The 20138-nt window shown below is 36.1% G+C and overlaps 3 protein-coding genes across 5 annotated transcripts in view; 1 reads left to right on the forward strand and 2 right to left on the reverse strand.

Annotated features, from left to right (window-relative positions):
• The first annotated feature begins 2525 nt into the window (after nucleotides 1-2525).
• LOC107193576 (probable N-acetyltransferase san) lies at nucleotides 2526-4181 on the forward strand. The gene is made up of 5 exons (XM_015583050.1): nucleotides 2526-2692; nucleotides 3177-3333; nucleotides 3424-3590; nucleotides 3659-3835; nucleotides 3928-4181. Exons 1-5 carry the CDS (start codon nucleotides 2685-2687, stop codon nucleotides 3935-3937), a joined length of 519 nt encoding a protein of 172 aa, XP_015438536.1. The 5' UTR covers nucleotides 2526-2684; the 3' UTR covers nucleotides 3938-4181.
• A 985-nt stretch (nucleotides 4182-5166) lies between these two features.
• On the reverse strand, nucleotides 5167-8227 carry LOC107193430 (hormone-sensitive lipase). The gene is made up of 10 exons (XM_015582872.1): nucleotides 7824-8227; nucleotides 7544-7745; nucleotides 7258-7471; nucleotides 6954-7144; nucleotides 6518-6800; nucleotides 6223-6445; nucleotides 5953-6137; nucleotides 5513-5841; nucleotides 5314-5439; nucleotides 5167-5235 (listed from the first exon to the last, which is right to left on the reverse strand). The coding sequence occupies exons 1-10, from the start codon at nucleotides 8180-8182 to the stop codon at nucleotides 5167-5169; spliced, it is 2181 nt and encodes a 726-aa protein (XP_015438358.1). The 5' UTR covers nucleotides 8183-8227.
• Nucleotides 8228-15070: 6843 nt separating this feature from the next.
• Nucleotides 15071-20138, reverse strand: part of LOC107193475 (beta-amyloid-like protein) — a 42413-nt gene continuing 37345 nt past the window's right edge. Inside the window, exons 7-15 of one of the 3 annotated variants that reach the window (XM_015582925.1) lie at nucleotides 18035-18254; nucleotides 17697-17907; nucleotides 17205-17378; nucleotides 16707-16778; nucleotides 16435-16625; nucleotides 16147-16307; nucleotides 15836-16062; nucleotides 15279-15425; nucleotides 15071-15181 (exon numbers count right to left, since the gene is read on the reverse strand). In XM_015582925.1, the coding sequence (XP_015438411.1) occupies nucleotides 15071-15181; nucleotides 15279-15425; nucleotides 15836-16062; nucleotides 16147-16307; nucleotides 16435-16625; nucleotides 16707-16778; nucleotides 17205-17378; nucleotides 17697-17907; nucleotides 18035-18254 (1514 nt within the window). Of the gene's footprint in view, nucleotides 15182-15278; nucleotides 15426-15835; nucleotides 16063-16146; nucleotides 16308-16434; nucleotides 16626-16706; nucleotides 16779-17204; nucleotides 17388-17696; nucleotides 17908-18034; nucleotides 18255-20138 lie in introns of all 3 variants that reach the window. The other 2 variants (XM_015582926.1, XM_015582924.1) reach the window with 2 other exon arrangements.

Here is a 20138-nt window from a genome sequence, read left to right on the forward strand (position 1 = left end):
ATCGCGATACTTGTTCATACTGTAGTTTAACGCGTAGTTAATCGTAGACTTAATAACTGCTGATCGATGGAACTTTTTCCATTCCGTCTATCTCTTTCGTTTGAGTATTAGCGACTAGGTTGCGTTTAGTTTAAGTTATTTTGTATTAATAGCATTAATTCGTATTAATTAGAATATTAAGATAATCGTAGTTCTAAGCTGAAGAACGAAGACAACCTACGAGGGAACTTAGTTTTTTATAGGTTTAGGCGCAAGAAAGAAGTCATCCGCCGAGGGATTTTAGTACCGATAGTATTAGATAGTTAATATTTAAGTTATTTATAAGGTTTATTGTGAAAGGTGGGTAGATGTAGAACTTGTGATTCCATCTATCTGCCTTGGGCCTCCACTCGCAGCAACCTCCTCGTGGTGAGGCCTGGGCAATCGGTATTGTCATCGGTAAAATACTGTAAACTGAAGACAATATCGAGCCAATGGCTGCGAACTTCGAATATATCTCATGAAACTACGTTCTATATTACATCGAATTAGGATTATTTTAGAAATCGATATGAGATTCAAAGTGTAAAAATGTCTAGTACTTTGAATGTTTTAGAAAATTATTCGAGATAAAGATGTATGGAACTACTGAAAATTACTTTAGATTCCTTTTCCTTATTCTGTAAATTCTTTGATTGGAATATGAATGCTGCTGGAAGTATGAACATTTTCACAGGACAATGATATAAATGGAACTTTAAAACTTTTTTAAGTGTTACAGTGATATTTCGTTACATGTTCCATAATGTCAATAATATTGATTTCCCCGCAACATCCATAATTATTATAAATGTCAATATAACGAAATATCTTTTATGCGATGTTTGTGGTGTAATAAAAATCTGTGTTTCGATTACGTTTTTGATACATATTACTCACTTATATGTAATAATATAGAATAAAAATATACTATTAGTCCGATATTTGAAAATATATATGCGTTCGTTGTTACTGTTAAACTGCTGTAATAACAATGGAATAATAAAATAATTTACTCAAATGTACATAATAATACATATACATGTTCATAAAAACAATATTAAACGCAATAACTTTTTTGTACGCGAAAAAAAATCAATAGGTCCCAATCATCGACCCCGTGTGGTGAGATCGTGGGGTCACAGAAGCCCCGGTGGAGACGCTAGAGACCCCGTGTGTTGAGAGAGTGGGGTCATAGAACCCCCCGGTGGAGGCGTCAGGGACTCCGTGGGTGAGACAGTGGGGGTCATAGAACCCCCCGGTGGAGGCGTCAGTGACCCCCGTGGGTGAGATCGCGGGGTCACAGAACCCCCACATGAGGCGCCAGAGACCTCGTCTGATAAGAGCGTGGAGTCATAGAACCCCCTGTTGTAACGCCAGAGACCCCCTCTGTGAGAGTGTGGGGTCATAGAACCCCCGGAGGGAGCGCCAGAGACCCCGTCTGGTAAGTTCAAGGGGTCATAGAATCCCCGCAGGAGGCGCCAGGGACCCCGTGTGCGTGAGATGTACCCTCGCAAGCAAAGTTATTGAGATATCTGACTATTGATTATTATAAAACAGATCAGGAGCAATTTTTTGGTACCATAATATTTGCGTAGAAAGGTCATTTACTACGTATTTTGTTAACAACAAATTGTTACTTTTTCTTTTGCGAATATCTCATTAACTATTAATGGCGTTGGGGGAGCAATTTCAGATTCGGAAAGAGCATATTTGGAGCAACTTTTTGAGATATAAATCGTTAAGATACGTAAACATTCAGCGCCAATTATTTTCCGGTATCTATGACACTAGATTTGAATTTGACATTACTATTAAACATTGAATACCGTATTCTAAGAGAGTATTCGTAGTTTCACTAGTTATCCTCTTGGTGGACAAATTATATTTTGATCGCGGATTTATAAATTGTGTTTACATCGATAGCAAGATGTATGTTACACACCATTATCATATTCCTTTTCATACTATTAATTTTTTTATTTAAATTACTAACAAACACAGATATTGGGACATAACTTATTGTGTCAATTAATATTGCGTGATAAAATTTATATTATGTACTAACTATTGCAATTGTATTAATAAAATACGTCGGAAGAAGAATGCTCAATGCTTATTTAATTCGTATTAATATAATAATATGCGATACTATTACTAATTAAATTATTTAAAATTGGAATTATTCTATATAACTTGACGAATTAAATGATCTATTAAGCTGATGTTTAATGTCTATATATTGAACTGAAGAATGAAATATAATTATTATTTTCAATCATAATTTTTCACATCTAAAAAATGGTTTCAAAAAGAAATTTAATAATGTATATAAATATGGAAATAGTCATTGTTATTTTACACAAATGCGTTATATTCGTTTTATTGTAATTATTATAGATATATTGTTGTCAAATGAAAACCAGTCCCGTATTCTTAAACCTATCAAAATTTGAAATAACAAGCATACTTAACCTACTATACTTGACTATACTATATAATAAGATTTCAATGCGAAACTGTGCGAAACGAATAAAGGTACAAAATTGAGGTGTATCGGCGGCAAAACGTTATGTGTTAACATTTTTTATAGTAAAGCTATTAGTGTAAAAATTTGTTACTACCGTTTATTTTAGAACCTTTAGAAAACTCTGGTATTTCCTAATATGACTAGGTGAGTTTTAAAAAGTTGTAAGGTTATATTTTGATATCATATACCGAATGATTCTATACAATTTTTATTTGTTTCATTTTTGAATGATTAATTTTTAGTACTGTACGATAATCTTTGTTATATTTATTCTATCCAGGAATTGATAGTACTTTAATGTTTTGAATATCTTCACTTTCAAGGGCATGTTTGCTTGAAAACGTGTACATAGTTGTGTACCGGGAAGCAAATTATTGAATAAAATTTACGAATAGAAATTATCTTTTGAATTGTAGTAGTTTGTGGTATAAGACTTTTTCACTATAATTTAAACATGATCTATATAGTATAAAATTTGCGAAGTTTATGTTACAATATATAAAAATTAAATTCGTAATGTCAAAGACCATTCGTATTTTTAATATAGTTGAATATGCAGTATTTTTAATATAACTGAATATAGTATGCACATTTAGTCTTTAATGAAATTTAAATATTTAAATTACAGATCAAAGATAGAGTTAGGAGATGTAACCCCACACAATATAAAACAGCTAAAGCTTCTTAATCAAGTGGTATTTCCAGTTTCATATAATGAGAAGTTTTACAAAGATGTATTAGAAGCTGGAGAATTAGCTAAACTTGCATATTATAATGATATAGTGGTATGTTACTTAACCTTTGAAAAGTCTAAACAACATTCCTTAGAATGGAATTTTGTTTAAACATTTCACTAATTATACTTTTTATGTTAGGTTGGAGCAGTTTGTTGTCGAGTCGATACTTCTGAAAATTCTAGGCGTTTGTATATTATGACGTTGGGATGTCTTTATCCCTATAGAAGATTAGGAATCGGTACTGTAATGGTACAACATGTTTTGAACTATGTCAATAAAGATGGAAACTTCGATTCCATTTTTCTGTAAGTCCAAGACTGCTATAGTCTTATATTAATTAAAACAAGTTTTATATTCTGTCCTTTATTTATAGTCATGTTCAAATAAGCAATGAAGGAGCAATTGATTTTTATAAGAAATTTGGATTTGAAATAGTAGAGACAAAAGAACATTATTATAAACGAATAGAACCTGCAGACGCACATGTACTACAAAAAACACTACGTCCTACGATAAATAGAGAACAAACAAATACTCAACAAGTCAACCAGTAAGAAATTGTTAATCATTAATTTATGACATCCAAATAAACTACATGTTTTCACAGTCTGGTAATAAAATAATTTTTATTCTATTTCACAGTGTGTTATAAGTTATAAAATTAGAATTTTATAAATAATTTAATAAAGTTAACAAATACGATGTACTTCCATGTAAAAAACAAATATAACTTAATAAACCCTATGAATTGTTAACACTTCTTCAAAACAAGGAAAACATAATTTTGCCATTAATGCTCTTCATGTTGGCTGCTATTTTTCTGTATAATTTCGTTAAATTGACCTCATTTGAAGAGTATCTTATATTTACCACATTCTTATATCCATGAACTGAATAAAATGTTACACAGTACAATACAGGTTTGATTCCCTTACCTCCTTTTTCTTATATACAAAATTAAAGGAACATTTAAAATGAGTTTCTTACAACATTGAACATTCAACAAATATAATTCAAAGGTAGTAAGTAGCAATTTAACATTAAGTACAATACTTTTAAATCGTTTACTTTCAAATTGCATATTAAATGTGTATATAATAAATAAAATGTAAATTTGTAATATACAACATATGCGGTATGTTAAAATAGTATTGCACCTTTAGCGTCATTAAGCTCAAAATATTTCATGATAAATAGTTTTTCTAAATGAAGTTAACAGAGATGATGTTAATGCAAATGAACAGTATAAACGTTATTAAAGAATTTAGTGAACAATACAAGAAGCATTATTACGAAACTACCAGTTTTTACAAAGGTGAAAGCTTCATTGAGAATAGAAAACGATGAATGTATAAATATAATAGCCTTTATAGGTTGTAATCAAAAGATTAGAAACATAAAGTCAAATTGTTTTATGCTAATTTCGATAATCACAGTCAAAAAAATTGTAGCAAATGGAAAGCCACAGTAGAAGTAAAATCATTGACTATGTTGTGATGCAATTGTCGCAATCGACGTTGCTAGTAACCTAAAAAAATTGACAAAGTACAATACACTTTGAAAATACATAAAATTATCAATAACAAATATAATTTATATTAATATCAACCTTGTCCACTTTTCTTTAAAATATTAATCATTTGATAGCTGCAAGGATATAAACACTTGTATTATTCACTATAAATAGGCAACAAATATATACTTTTTACATTCATATATTTACTGACCGTACTGACGCGTAAGACTCTTATATATTGCAACGTAATGTAGTTCTTTGTGTAAAAAATTATTATAATTAATATTTTTAAAAAAACTAGTAAAGAAACCTTTGTTCCCATATATCATTTAACATTTCACTTTAATGAATATTCATGCATATAATTATAGTACCAGTAGCTCCTGTATTCTTTTGATGCATAAGTCACATCCAATACTAGCTTCTCTTGAGACCTGTAAATTGAATTTGAACATTTCAATAAAATATTGTTGACATTAAATGCATTCATTTCATATAAATGAAATTTTTACCCGTGTGAGATTAAGGAATCCGTGTGGTAAACCAGGTAGTATATCAAGCATGACTAATACACCGAGCTTTCTAAGTTTTCTTGCAAACATGACGGAATCATCGAGGCACGGATCGAGCTCTAATGTCTAAATAGAAAGTTTAAACATTCAATATTACGTATGTTGTGTCTGTGATACATTTTAATATTTAGGTAATTACCAGCATTGCGATAGGCGGTAATTGTGCTAGTAGATTATCTGGTGCAAGATAAGGGCTTAAAAATGGATCCCTGGGCACCGTGAAGACAAATTCATCCAAAAGACTTTTCACATTCTCTATATCGAGCTCTCTAGATTCTCTATGCTCCCTCCCTTTAAGTGACCATCCAAAGAATGACCATGATTTGCCATTCCTAGGAATATTATTGTCTGTACTGATAGCACTATTTCCAATATATGTGGCCGGATTTATACCAGAATTTCGATACAAGTCCAAAAATCTTTTAATATATTCTTGAGACTTTACTTGCTCTTGCGGATGCTCGAGTCCTATTATGTTAAAGAATTTTAATAAAAGTTATTTAGAATCATTTAAGTTCAAGTTCAAGTTTGCAGACGAATATGTATATATATATATATATTTTCGTTTTATCTGTTTACCATCAGCTTCTGTTAAACTAACAGAATTTAAAGTAGTGTCAGATGGTAAGGATGCCAACTTATGCGCATCATTCGTCTCATCTCCATTCGGACTGAGAGCTAACGCTATTAAATCGCTTTCACTGACCTCCGCAAAAGATTCTGTGTCTGATTTTGCACAATCTGCGACATCATGTTCTTTTTCCCTGAAAGTCCAATAAATGTAACATAAATATCAAATAGTAATCCTACGAATACATAATAAAAATGATTTGTTTGTATATAACTTACTTCGCTACTTTCTTATTCTCCGATGCTGCATACGCTTTTAAACAACGTATAAGAAATCCCATAGGTAACAAGGGATCAGTCAGACACAGCAACCGCGATGGTGACAGCACGAAATCTACAAACACTGGAGTGTACGCCATAAATATTCCATCTGGTTTCCTAATATTCAATTCTACACATTTTAAAGTAACACCTAAATTTAAGTTGGCCCCAGCAGAATCACCTGGAAAACAGTTCAATTCTGTAAGTTATAAATAACACGAGAAGAACACAAGAACTATGTTTCACAGCTTACCAACAAGAAGTATTTTTTGCACTGTACTGCCAAGCAAAGTGCTCGCATGGTTTAAAGCCCACGCATATGTATACAACACTTCCTCAAGTGCTCTGGGAAATGGAGCTTCAGGTGCTAAACTGTAATCTATGCTTAAAATTGGAACGTCAAGGTCTATGGCCCATGACCGTAAGTATGTTTCGTGAGACAGTGACGTCTGCGCTACAAAACCACCACCATGGCAATGAATTATCAGCTTGTCAGACAATCCAAGCAGTTCTCCTGCTACTCCACCTGAACCAACCTGAGAGAAGCATGTACTGTACAGGAGTGAAACCGATGTTTCGCAAAAATTTCTACTTAATTAAGGGAAATATAGAACCGAAAATAAGCATTGGAAAGATACAACTTGTATTAACTCTACAAAGTAATTAGATTCCATAAATTATCTGTTTACCATTCCCAAGCGACGTTTAAAGCTTAATAACCTAACATGAATTGGCTTCTTTCCAATGTGACTATGCGGTATTGGAATTGACACTGTTGTCCCATCTAATGCAGGAAGTGTTAATTCTTCAGGTGGAATAGAAATTACTTGATTTATTGCCAAAGATGGGGATGTTATAGCTGGTAATCTGCGTGCTATATCTAAGAATATAATTCATATTATATCAACATAATAGCAAATAACTTCTAATGAAACGTAGAAATTAACGATTAAATCTATTTATATTCAAAATACATGATCATAATTGTCTTACTATTCTCATTGAGAAACCAAAAGGCTTGGCAAAATGATATATCAGCACGTTGAGACACATCCACAATACGTCGTGCCCTTGCCTCAGGGTCTAACATATATTTAACAGAATTAGCACATCGTGCTAACAAGGTTCCATTAGTATAGAATGCTTCGCTAAATGTAGCCATACAGACCAATATAGTTTTTAAGGCAGGCTTTAAAGAATCATAAAACTGAAATCAATTTGCTTTATTAGAATCTATTAAGAATTCATAAAGATTGCATATAATTGTATTTCTTAATACCTGAAATCCCAAACATCTGCCATAAAAACAATACTGATTAATATTACTTGCTTTATTCAAAATCTCATAGGGATTATGATTATCTCCTATAAAAAGAGATGGTTTTCCATCAGTTGTTTCTTCACTCCATGAATAAAGAGTTTGTAAATGCTCTAAACATGTGCACAAAGATGCTAATAATTGCGAACAAGCCTCTATTTCTCTGCAAACATTTGTACATATCAATCTATGAATATTTAATGTCAGTTGTTTGTAGAATGTATTAAAGCAGAATAATTACCTCATATGATTACTTTTACGAAAAAATATAGAATCCTTCTGACAGTATATTTGGTGACAGATTGCACGAGAATGTATGATAGATTTATCTATTAAGACTAGAAAACTTCTGTACCCATTGCCGGGTACTATATCATCAAAATCAAATTTTGGTGCGAATATACTAATATCTTCATACAGTGGTTGCAACTGTTCTAAATGATCCAATATCGCCAAATGTGCTGCTCTGATTCTAATACCATTTTCATCTTGATGCGACATAAAATATTCTGTGTTTGCATGACATAACTCTCGTAATGCTCCCCACTTCAGAGGCTCACAGTCTTCAAATGGTCTATCAAACTCAAGGTTAAGAGACATTTGAGCTATTTGTTATTTTACTGCTTAACAGTAAATTTTTCAACTAATTATACCACAACAAAGAACAAGTACAGAACCTGCAACATGAATATTATGCTACACATAATTTCACAGAAACCGGAGTTTTTATGGTAATTAGTATTTGGTAATATAGTGCAACATAAATACGGTCGTTTAACGTTTGACAGACGGCTCAAAATTCATACAAAACAGTGAAAAACATCCGATCAAAACTTGTAATTAACATCAATACCTTTTAAAGTTCATGATGCTAGTTAATATAAGGTTAGCAATGACGCAGCATACACACCACTTCTGAATGATTCCTAACTGGTACTTTACACTACATCATGCTTGTTTGTACGAAGACCGCTGTGTACATCATAATCCGCATTAGATGTCTGTTTTTATTTTAGATTTGACATTTCCTACGTGACTGTCGTGGCCGCCATGTTGTGTCTCAGATCGATATCATTATCTTACTAACAAATAACAAGCGGTATTTATGAATTAAACATTATTGATGTTCGCATAATTTTGAATAATAAACCCTTCGACCTTACGCGTAGTCATTTAAAGTACAGTTACAGATTGTATTACGTTGCACATCGATCATTTCGTACATAATAAAAGAAGACGAATACTGCGATCAAATTCAAATGAGAATAGTAAAACGAGCCGAGTAACGTATGTTTATAAATAAAACAATTCGGGTTTAATGACCAGATAAAACCAATCTGTCAAGTACTTGCATACTCGTGCTTATGTTTGATAATACTATTAATTGCAATGATAATCATATCAATTAGAGGCGGTAACCAATTTGATTACCGATATCAGAAGAGGCACTTACCAATACATACACATGTACATATGTATGATAAGTACATAACGTAGGTTTCAGGCTTTTCAGGCTTTGGTGTTCGCAGTGATCGTTAAAGAAATGAAATGAGCACAAATGCGACGGTTCGATGGCATTTCGCCAGACTGACGGAAACGAGTGACAAATAGCAATTTATAGTTTCGTGATTGTGACTAGTACACGATAGAGAAGCAGCCGCGTTAGATGAATTAATCATACTGCACATATAACGGAGATATCTAATGCTCAAAGGAGGCGAGTTTTCTTAATTTCATCATCCACGACTTTTTGTATGAACACATTTCTTTGGATGCAGCGTAATCCCGAGGTATCGATAAATTATGTAAATACAAAGAAATTGTGTACAACGTTTCATTTCGTGGTAAACAATTTTTTCTGTCGAGTCAGTAAGTCACCTTGATAACCAGTTGTGTACAAGTTTCGAGAAAACTGCCAGCAAAAATTACATCTCAGATAGCGCATGACGCCTTGAAGACGGCTTAAAGGCGCCTTAGATCTAAAATAGCCGTAAAATGGGCGTCTTTAAGGTGTTATGTGCTATCTGGGATTTGTCTAAAAAACCATAGCCATCTGTCTCTGCATTTGACTTCGGTTTTGCAGGCAAAGCCTGCTGACAAAATGGTAAAGCAAATTGGCAGCAAATTAGCAGCAAGTCTTGCAACACAATCCAGGCTAACTAACGTAGGTCAATTTATGACCTAGGCCATATTGCAAGACTTGCTGCTAATCTGCTGCCAATCTCCGTGCAAGTTGTTGATAGCAGATCTTGCATCAAACTTGTAGCCATGTTGAGTATGTAACATTGTAACAGGCACTGGATAAAATTTCTTTTTGCAGGTTTAGCTGACTGGGCAACTTCGATTGCACATTTTATTTAAATTGTAGACTATTAAGTACTCCAGAAAATTACTTCGGATATTTTTGCAGAATTCGTTCTTAGTACACTCAATTCTGTTTTTACGCGGATTCTTTTTTAACAATCTTTCCCTTTCAAACGTTAATGTAATGTATATACCGGGTGGGCCAAAAGTCAGGTTGTATTTTTGTTACACTTCCAACGGTTCTTTTATCGCTAAGATTTATCATAAAATCATGAAATTCTTTTTTACAAGAGACAAACTTATATTTCATGAGAAGTGAGTTTCAACTGTATTAACTTGATTAATCCCTTAAATGCATAATGTTGCCATTGCGTAACAAACTTATACTTTTTGATATAGCAGACACATGTAACAAACACCTACTGCATGATGTATTAGAATGTATATACATATATTATCAAAGCATAAAGTAACAAAATAACTGAATAAATAGAGCGTGTCTCCACAAATAGACAGTTCACAAGAGAGATAGTAAGATCAAACTGGACATTGCCCTACAATTTAAGATACAAAAATGAGGTGTAAATTACTCACATGCCGCGGCTTCAAACATACATCATACGGAGAGTGTGAAGTTGCACTATGTCTAAACAAAAATAACTGATTCACTTTTCACAATAATTAATTCGCGATTTGTTTATATGTCCTACGTATATTGTGGCCATTTGGCGGCAGCCCCTTTTCTTCAAATAAAACGACACAAGACATCAGATGGATTTAAAAAAATCTTTCTATGGTTTTGTGGCACATAATAAATTGGCAATTGTAAAATGTTTTATTATATTCCGAAATATCATGCGTTTCAGGGTTAAACGTCTCGGCATAAAGATTAATTTCCAAGCACGTGACAGTCAAAGTTGTATACTTTTTCTTTTACACTATCATTATTATTAATATTAATCATTTTTATGCGACCGATAACACACCGGAAATGGTAGCTGCATTCGCGATCGACAGTCTGTCCCGCATGCTATCACCATACAGAAGTTACTGAGACGCTAGTGGACCTTTGTAATTTCTTTATTGATAAGTAAAATTACATATATTCACAAACACAATACGTTCTTTCACGGAGTGTAATAATGCGATAAAATTTGTGAGTGGCGAGGAGAAATCCTTGTGATGGAGAAAGAGGGAGGCGGGCAATTAGTTTCCGATCCTACACGATTTAAATACAACCGCCGATAAATCTCACGTTTCTTTTACCCTAAATCCCGTCGATTTCCTTTGTTTCGATGCCAGATGCGAGTTTATTGAATGCTAAGTCGTTATCGGAATCGTGACGTTGACTAATTGCCTCGGTGTGGTCAATCGGTCATCCCGCGCGAACGCCGAATATCTTTTGTTGGTGAAATCCAGCTGCCCGATAAATCATGACTAATTGTGACTGATATACACGCGCGCAGTAGAAGATCCATACAGAAAGATTTCGCGATAACGCGGGAAAGACGTTCGCTATTTCTCGTTGAAGACTGCGCCTTTGATTCGAATGCGGCCGACGAGGAAGCATAAGATCGAAAACTATACAATTACAGCGCTTTATAGGCGTACACACACATAATCGATGCCGATATATTGCACGTACACACAACCTGCGGGCTCGCTCGCATGTATCTAGTTGCGTCGGTTTTACCGCGCGATCGACGTTCTGTTAAAAAGACGCGGGTTAACAGATAGAACCGTAAGAATCCATAGAATACCGAAAAAATTGCAAAAATAAAGTTTAGTTCCGTTATTATTTCCATTCGCCGGCTTCTAAACCCGAACCGCTATGCAAAGGACGTATTTATTTTCTCTTTTTGTTTCTTTCCTTCCTGTTCCTCACTTCTGACGTGTGTCTCTCTCTCTCTCTGTGTTTCTCTCTCTCTCTCTCTCTCTCTTTACTTCTCTTTAAGCTAAGTTAATTACCTCGGTAAGTATTTATTACCTCTTTACAAAAATCAATTCTTAAACTTATACAGGGTGGCTCGACGCAAATTCACAGCATCTTGAAGGGTAAACCGGGCGAAACGTAGATCCGCCAAAATGAACAGAAACGATAAACTGATATGCTTCGACAGGACGTTTTTCAAGCTTAATACTGTTGGACAGCCCCATCTGGTTTACCACCGGGTTGCCCGTCGAGGTAAACAATATGCCACCTGTCACGCCGTCGTGTTTACTTCGACGGATACATCCGAGTGGGGTTATGTTTGTTCCCAGTGCGGTAACACGAATTTTCTTTTTCCCGCCCACATCGAATCGAGGAATTCCGCGCGTATGTTTGAAAGATGGCACGCGCGATTAATTTAGCAAGCGGCAAGGTGCTATTCGCGTTATTACATATGTATATTCCATTTAACGAATATATAGCGCACGGACGAATTACATTCGTGTGGAATGTATAGGCCAATCGTGTTATGTATGCGAACGCGTGCCATCTTTTATATTACTTCGGTTTAATATAACAAGTATACATGTAGTATAGACAGCACAAAAATGGGTAAGAGACATGGTTGAAAGGAAGAATTAGCGTTTTCTCTTTTTAGACACAAGAATGTCCTCTCAACATCTGTGAATCCGTATCAAGTCATTTTTATACGCGACGTGTGAATGTTTTTCTTTTTCCCTCATTTTAACGACTATACGCTATAGGTACATAATGTATAGTTAATTTGATAGATGTACATGTAATATGTGTATGCATATTGTTCATATATTACGCGCGTGCACACACACACGCGCACACGAACATATATATTTTTTTATAGATATTTATATCATCATCATTATTATTATTATTATTATTATTAACGCATTGATGCTATGCTTTTGTTGTATCCATAGACATATAGTTAATTGCTATCATTTTTTTTTCTTCTTTTAAATATATCTAAAATAATATTTTTAACACTCAGCGATGCGCGAATGTGTGGGCCCGCGCGCGCGCGCGCGTTTCCGTCGGCACATCCCTTCCACCGGAGTTGCGTGAGACATACAGTCTAATGTGTGTGTGTGTGTGTGTATGTGTGTTTCGGTTCTATGAATAATATACGTTCGCTAAACGGGGGGAGGCAGCTGTTTCAACGTGCGTTTAGGAATCCAAGGATTCATTTAATGTGTCCTCGGTTTGCGCAATTTCGCTTAGTTTATTTTAGCAAAAACAAAAAAGAAAGAAAATAGAACAAAATTACCACTTCAATAAAAAAGAAAACAAGGAAACCTTAGGTAGTAGAGAGTACAACTTTCACAAAACGATGAGCAATCTTATGCAATATTGAAGTCGTACACACACGGGGTCGAAAGCATCTTAAGATTGTAAACAACGTAAAACACTTGCGCGCGCTAAAACTGTCACCGTACAGAAAACGCCTGTCGAGTCTATACATACACCGATCGATCGATACAAAACACGGTCTAATAATAAAGAGAAAAAAGAAACGTGCATTATTCATTGAAAACAATTGAAAGCTGTGCTTTCCCACGCGACCCTGGCTAAAGTGCGGCCTACTATCTTCTGACCATATACAAATATATAAGCATTAAACGTGTAATATATTATCGTCATCATATATAATTAATATCCTAAGATAGTTATTGTATGAACCATCTTTTGAAATAATAATAAAAAAAAAAGTAATCAAGGAAGGTAGAGGGGTTGGAGGGTGGGGTGGATGAGGAAAGAAGAGAGTTAACCAATAAGGTTAGTTCATTTAAAACAAAAACAGAGAAACGCTTGCTTTAATGGTTGCCACTTATTCGAGCTAGAATCGAAGGTACTAATGCCACACAAAAAAACTCCTGTAAACTGTTCCTCTTATTCAGTAGCTTCGGCGTGACTCTTTCGATTCCGTTCGCTTTCTGAAAGGTGAAAACGGCCCTCGGCCGAGCCGAACAAAGCTACTGAATATTTTCCGTGCATACGTTCGGACAGCACCTCGATAAGTTAGTGGACTTTGTTGTATGGAATGATAAAATATCTTGCTTTCTCGTTAAACGTTAGATACGTTCATGATTTCTCAATTTCTCTTAAGTATAAAGTTGTATAATCTAAGTAGACGTTAAGTACTGAAAAGGTCGCTGAAAAAATCAGGCAGTGGGAATCGAACGAAGATGGAAAAAACAGCTGCATCGCGGAGGTGAACGTGCATCGGTTGCCGTTCTGATATTTTAAGAGCGTTATTTTTTTTTTTCTTACTTTAGCATACACCTTCCCTCGCGTAGTGCTAGTAATATGTTTCTTTTTTAATCAGATTATACTTTTCTGCTTTTCGCCGTGCAAGCCGCTGCTACCGCTGCTATCGTTTTTCCATTTTTTTTTTTCGTGTATTATTTTTCAAGCTGCGCAACCTTTATTGCCATTGACTATCTCCGAAAATATCAGAACCGAAAAAAATACAGCAAAGAGCGCAACAGCCGCGCGCGCCACGTACTTACGAGACGACCGTACGTACGTTTTCTTTTTTTCTTTTCTATCGCGTTTGCAATATTTCCGACATCGAAAATAATGAACTTTTTTGTAAACTGATCGTAGTCCACAGCCCCCTTTTGATCGAAGGGTATTATTATCGTATAATATTAGCGAGTAACGATTTGGTTCGTTCATCTTTCATTATTGTGAGCGCTCCTTCCTGCGTTTTTTTTTTCATCTTTAATAACATGAATGACAACGAAACGAAAACAACGTGTATGAGATACTTCCGAAGATGATTTACGTGTTTCCTCCCATATGGCACATTGGCGTGTTTCCTTCCTTTTTTTTCGCATCGCCTCGTAGATAACACACACAACGATACGAGTGTCAAATGTGAAACTCGTATCACTTCTATCTACCGGATGGTGTTATATAAACATTGCTTTATACATGTAATAGAGCATAAAGAATAGTCGTGACACGTCTGCAGGCTATATAAAGGGACGTCACATACAATGATACTGTATTGCAATATCTATCACCCTATGGACAGATTTTATTCCACGTATCACTAAGATGTAAATCTCTATATAATTCGAATCTTCGGAAGAACCTCGGACCTGATAGGTATCTTACACTAACAAATTACTGTGAGATTCTTGAAGAACATACGCGAGAACGGACAATTAAGACCAGTTTCAAATAAAACTCCGTAGACCCAGATAGCTAAATTAATCTTTAACCTCGAAGTATTTGTATGTAGGATTTTCATATCCATTGATCTGCATGTTCGAGACGTGTCGCTCCTCTGGTGTGGCCGCTTGATCGACTTCGATGAAACCCTGTTGTTCAATGTTAATAATGACAATCATCGAACGTGAAAAAAAATTACAAAATATTATTTCACAAATACGTTTTTACTTTTCGACTCAAATGTACCTGACTGTGAGGGCTTCTTGCACTGCGCCTCTTGAATACAGCCACACCGACCACTGCAGCAGCCATGAGGGTGATACCCGCAAACGCTAGTGTGAAGTAGATTGATGTACTCTCCCTGCGGTAGACTTCCCTTCTCACTGAGTAACCCTATAAATATAGAACATCAGATATTAATGACGTTCTTTAAATTGTTATTTTCTTAGCATTATTTTGAGAAAGTCTAGAGCTGACTCGGCCCAGATAGCACATAACGCCTTAAAGACGCCTATTTTATGTCTATTTTAGGTCTAAGGCGCCTTTAAGCCGTTTTTAAGGCGTCATGTGTTATCTGGGTAAAAGAATTCTCTACTACATATTAGTACTATCAATCCAATAACTTCGTTTAACACCTAACAGCTAAGACAGACCGTCAGGACGCTATGATTTTAGAAGTATATTAAAGATGTTCGTTACTATGAAGAAATAAATAATTCGAAATAAATTCCGAATGTAAAGGGCTTGAAGATTCATGTTGGTGTATGGCTTTTCATAAAAGTATTGCGGATAATTATACGTACCGGTTCAGAGTGTGAAATGTCGTGAGTCATACTGTGGGCTGCTCTAACGAGTCCCTCACTGTGCATAGCGGCTACTGCCGAGGGTTGTTCTGGTTGTTGTTGAGTATCTTTGTTGTCGTTTATCGAATCATTCTCTTCCTGTTGCGCCTGCTCGGTACGTAATTCGCCGCGTTCCGCTTTGCGTTGCTCCTTACGTGCCCGTTCGAGTTGCTTCTGATGCTCTTTCTCTGAAAAATTAATTCGTTTCGGTCATGAAACCAGTTTCTCGCTGACTTTCATACACGAGTAATAGTATTAAATTTCTCGGCTACCTTGTTGTTTGCTGGTGACGTCAGCCTGATATTTGTCTAAAATAGCTGCTTCCGCTTCGCGTGTCATCGCTAACAGCAGTCCAGGAGTCTCATCTTTGCTCCTGAGGGCCAAAACGTAATCATCCATAAGCCGGCCAATTTTTGCGCTTAAATCAGGGTACCTAAATATAAAGGAATGAAATGTCCCATGAATTCCGTTCTACGTGTCAAAAGCGTTATTCTGCTCGAAATTTCAAAGATCTACAGGCTCTGCGATCGTCGTTGCGTTGCAGTGACTGACAACATTACCGTTCTAACATCAACAGGCTCTGATTGGTGATTCTATCAATCTCCGCCAAGTGTTCCAAGGTCGACGGTTTTTCGCGTTGCGCTTGCTCGAGGCTACTGTCCAGCAGGTGTTTATAGTGGGCTATAGTATGGTGTCTGTCCTTGTGAAGAGCTCGGAGCAGTTTCTGCAGACACTTCTGAATGCGATGCATCTGGAAGGAGAGCAAGAGAACTTGTAACAAATTGTGAACGAACAGATGAAGAACTTAACAGAAAATGTTTTGCCAACTTACGTTCGGAGGAGTCTCATTCAAAGCAGCAGTGTAACACGACATCGCTTCTTCATTCCTCTGTTTAACAGCTTCCTGAAAATGAATGATAATAGATATTGCACTTAATTATGGAAATATTATACTTAAACGGACGATAGTCAGAACAGGATTTTATTCGTTCAAGGTTAGTTCCTCTACCCTTACATTTTTAGGTTAAAGTACCTTCCACTCCACCTGTATATCTTTTTACACCTACAACAGTGGGCGAGTTTTCTGTGTCTGATAGACACTCGTATTACAAATGATTATTTACACTACTTTCTAGTTTTCTCTTGGTTCTTTTGCAGAGAGCAGAATAAATAGAGGAAGTTAATCTGACCAATGACAGTGGCCTGCAGATACATATATACATATGACAGGAATATTTAACCAACACAATGAGTACAAGTGGTCTTTTGGCCAGTCCAGTTAATTCTGATCCGACTATAGTTGCTCTCTCTACCCTATTAAATCACGCACTTGTACTCTCTGCTGATGCATAGCGCTCAACTGGTGCTTCTCTGCGGCACCACTCTCCTCCAAAGCAGCAACTGTTTCCTGGAATCGTGCAGTCATCCATCTCTTGAAAGCATCGGCGGCGGTCGGGTCGTGAGCACGAATGTCCTGATACTTCTCCTCAAGATCACTCCAATCCTTCATCACCTAAAAACGTTGTAGCACAAAGATTTCGACACTGGTGTTCCGCGTTGATATTAACTGTCTCGAAACTCGTTACGCGGTCTCCCTTTAATTGCACACGTAGCTTGGCACGCCCTTCTTGCTATGTATTATCATATAGAATTAGCGATACGAAACCGGACTATACTTCAAAACAGTAAAAACAATTTTAACGAGTACGGACATATGTACTATACTATACATACATAGTAGGGTATCGGATCAGTCCAAAAGATTCGTATATCTGATACATTTTCGGCAAACGAAGATGGGTCAAATAGTGTACCCACTTACTTTTGTCACTTTCTCTTTGTGCACCTCTTCCAGTCTCATTTGTGCTTGCTTGTAGCTCTGGTGCTCGGAGCGTGGGTCAAAGTGCGTTAGGTATGGATCAGGCGTGCTCTGCGACTGGGACGATTGCTGAGTGCTGGTGCTAACTGGCAATGGCATCGCTGTCACATCCTGTTTCGGTTTCTCCGTTGTTGAAATTGTCGTTGATAATCGACTATAAAAAGGTGAACAGGTTATTGGTATTAGTATTATAATAATCTACCCAAGAGCCATACATCTAGGTTACTAAATATTCAACATCCGTTTTGTTCTCTGTGAATTATTTATTTAACATCCAATACCTTGTCGTGGTGTCGTAATCGTCGAGGTATTCCTCGTCGCTCTCGTCGTCGTTAGGCTGATCGCTAAGCACGTCCTCGGGATCCGCCTCGGAGTCATCTTCGTCATCCGCGTCGGCGTCGAGGTCATCCTCGTCATCGAGATCATCTTCGTCCTCGTCAAGGTCATCGTCCACACCCTTCGGAATCGGCAGGTCGATCGGCTTCTTCGGTTTCACATTTTCTGCAAACACGATAATGGAACCATGAATTTTTTCTATTTCGTTCAATTGGATCCATATTGGAACGCTTTGTCTACTGCTTCATTTATGTTTACTTCCCAAATAGCACATGACGCCTTGAAGACGGCTTAAAGGCACCTTAGACTTAAAATAGCCGTAAAATAGGCATCTTTAAGGTGTCATGTGCTATCTGGGTTTTACCATCGGTTTCAATTGAAATCTTTGAAACACAATATTGAATTATATAGGGTAGACCATTAAAAGCTACCACCCTGAATGTCTCTGAAATTGCGGGAATAAGGGAAACATTTTTTACATAAAAGTTATTTAGAGTAAAAGATTCAATAATACGGTCACTATATTTTTCTTGCAGAATAATTATTATTCGAAAAATTGCTCTCTTACTTCGGAGAAATTTGACATATATCCTATAGCGCAGGATTAACAAGAAATTTTCAGTATATAATTAATTACTTAACATGTTTTTATATCTGACCACGTATTCATATGAAACTTTACACTAAATTAGAATGACCTTCACTTTTAAAATAACGAAAGCATTAACACATACACAAATAAATAGTGAGAGAAAATCTTTTAGTATTCATATACCTAAAGTTTAATATAATAATATTCCATTTGAATCAAAGGATGATACTTGCAAGTTTTCGTTTATTAAATTGATGCATACGAAGTGCTACATTTTTTATGCACAATTTAATTGTTTAAGAATTACAATGGTTCACACGAGGTATATTGACCAATGAATGAATTATTTAGGGTGTTCACTCGTCTGTTGAAAAGTAACTTACATATGTAAGAAATCTAAAAAAAATGAGCGGGGGGATTCGAACTTGCGACCTTCAATAATTCGACATAGGCTATCCGATGCTTTAACGACCACAGCTACAGCGCCATCTCATTTTTCTTACTCTCCTGAAATCTTTTAACCGGTCAAAAAATCTCTATTTCGCAGATATACTATTAAACAGTGGATTTTATGCGGTCGTAGCAAATCTGATCATAAAAAATCCAGTATAATAATAAGTTTATCATGGTTTTTGTGTTACTTGGAACATTTAACAAGGTAACCAAGCATCTGTTTCAACGCAGTTTCCATCAAGTTGTTGCAAAAGTTCCAATTCTTTCGAACGTACAACCACGAGCAAACTCAGCTTCCACTGGGAGAAAAAGTGACGTACGATAAGGGCCTACAATCACTTGGTAAATTTATTCCAGGTACTGAAATAAATGTTAAATTGAGTGATAATTTGGCATAAATTTCAGAAGCTCCAAGACCAAGTGGTAGGAGGTCTTTCCATTACATCACTTTTTCTCCTACTGGAAGCTGAGTTTGCTCGTGAGGGTACACTGACGTGCAAACGCTGCTTCCACTAGGAGAAAAAGTGATGTAAGGGAAAGACTTCCTACCACTTGGTCTTGGAGTTTCTGAAATTTATGCCAAATTAACATTTATTGTAACATTTATTTCAATACTTGATATAAATTTACCAAGTGTTAGGAGTCCTTTCCCCTATGTCACTTTTTTCCTCAGCGGAAGTCGAGTTTGTACGTATACATCGTGGGTTCCGAAATTCTCCACGCGACTCATCCGGTTCCCCGACACCGAAAAACTCTAATTTGTCTCTGTTATGCTGAAGAGGGGCAGCCGTCTTGACTAACTAGGTTCTCGAGATGCTCCATTCTCCGTGAATAGACACGCTGATGAGCGGACTTCTCGAGTTCTGCAAAGACAGACAAAAGCTTCGCCCCGACGTATCCTCTCTCAGTGCTGCAATCCATTTATCTGGGTCACGCGCGGCCGGTTGTGTTGGCAGTTTTACGCCGAAGAATATTACATGCATTGTGTGTGTATTGGCGCAGCT

Source organism: Dufourea novaeangliae, unplaced genomic scaffold (genome assembly GCF_001272555.1).
Source record: "Dufourea novaeangliae isolate 0120121106 unplaced genomic scaffold, ASM127255v1 scaffold6, whole genome shotgun sequence".
Classification (NCBI taxonomy): domain Eukaryota; kingdom Metazoa; phylum Arthropoda; class Insecta; order Hymenoptera; family Halictidae; genus Dufourea; species Dufourea novaeangliae.

Coding starts and splice junctions, on each gene's coding strand:
- LOC107193576 (XM_015583050.1), top strand. Junction 3,334..3,423: donor CATATTATAATGATATAGTG/GTATGTTACTTA, acceptor TTTTTATGTTAG/GTTGGAGCAGTTTGTTGTCG. Junction 3,591..3,658: donor AACTTCGATTCCATTTTTCT/GTAAGTCCAAGA, acceptor CTTTATTTATAG/TCATGTTCAAATAAGCAATG.
- LOC107193430 (XM_015582872.1), bottom strand. CDS start 8,182: ATGTCTCTTAACCTTGAGTTTGATAGACCATTTGAAGACTGTGAGCCT. Junction 6,801..6,953: donor TTAAACGTCGCTTGGGAATG/GTAAACAGATAA, acceptor TGCTTCTCTCAG/GTTGGTTCAGGTGGAGTAGC. Junction 6,138..6,222: donor GAGAATAAGAAAGTAGCGAA/GTAAGTTATATA, acceptor TTGGACTTTCAG/GGAAAAAGAACATGATGTCG.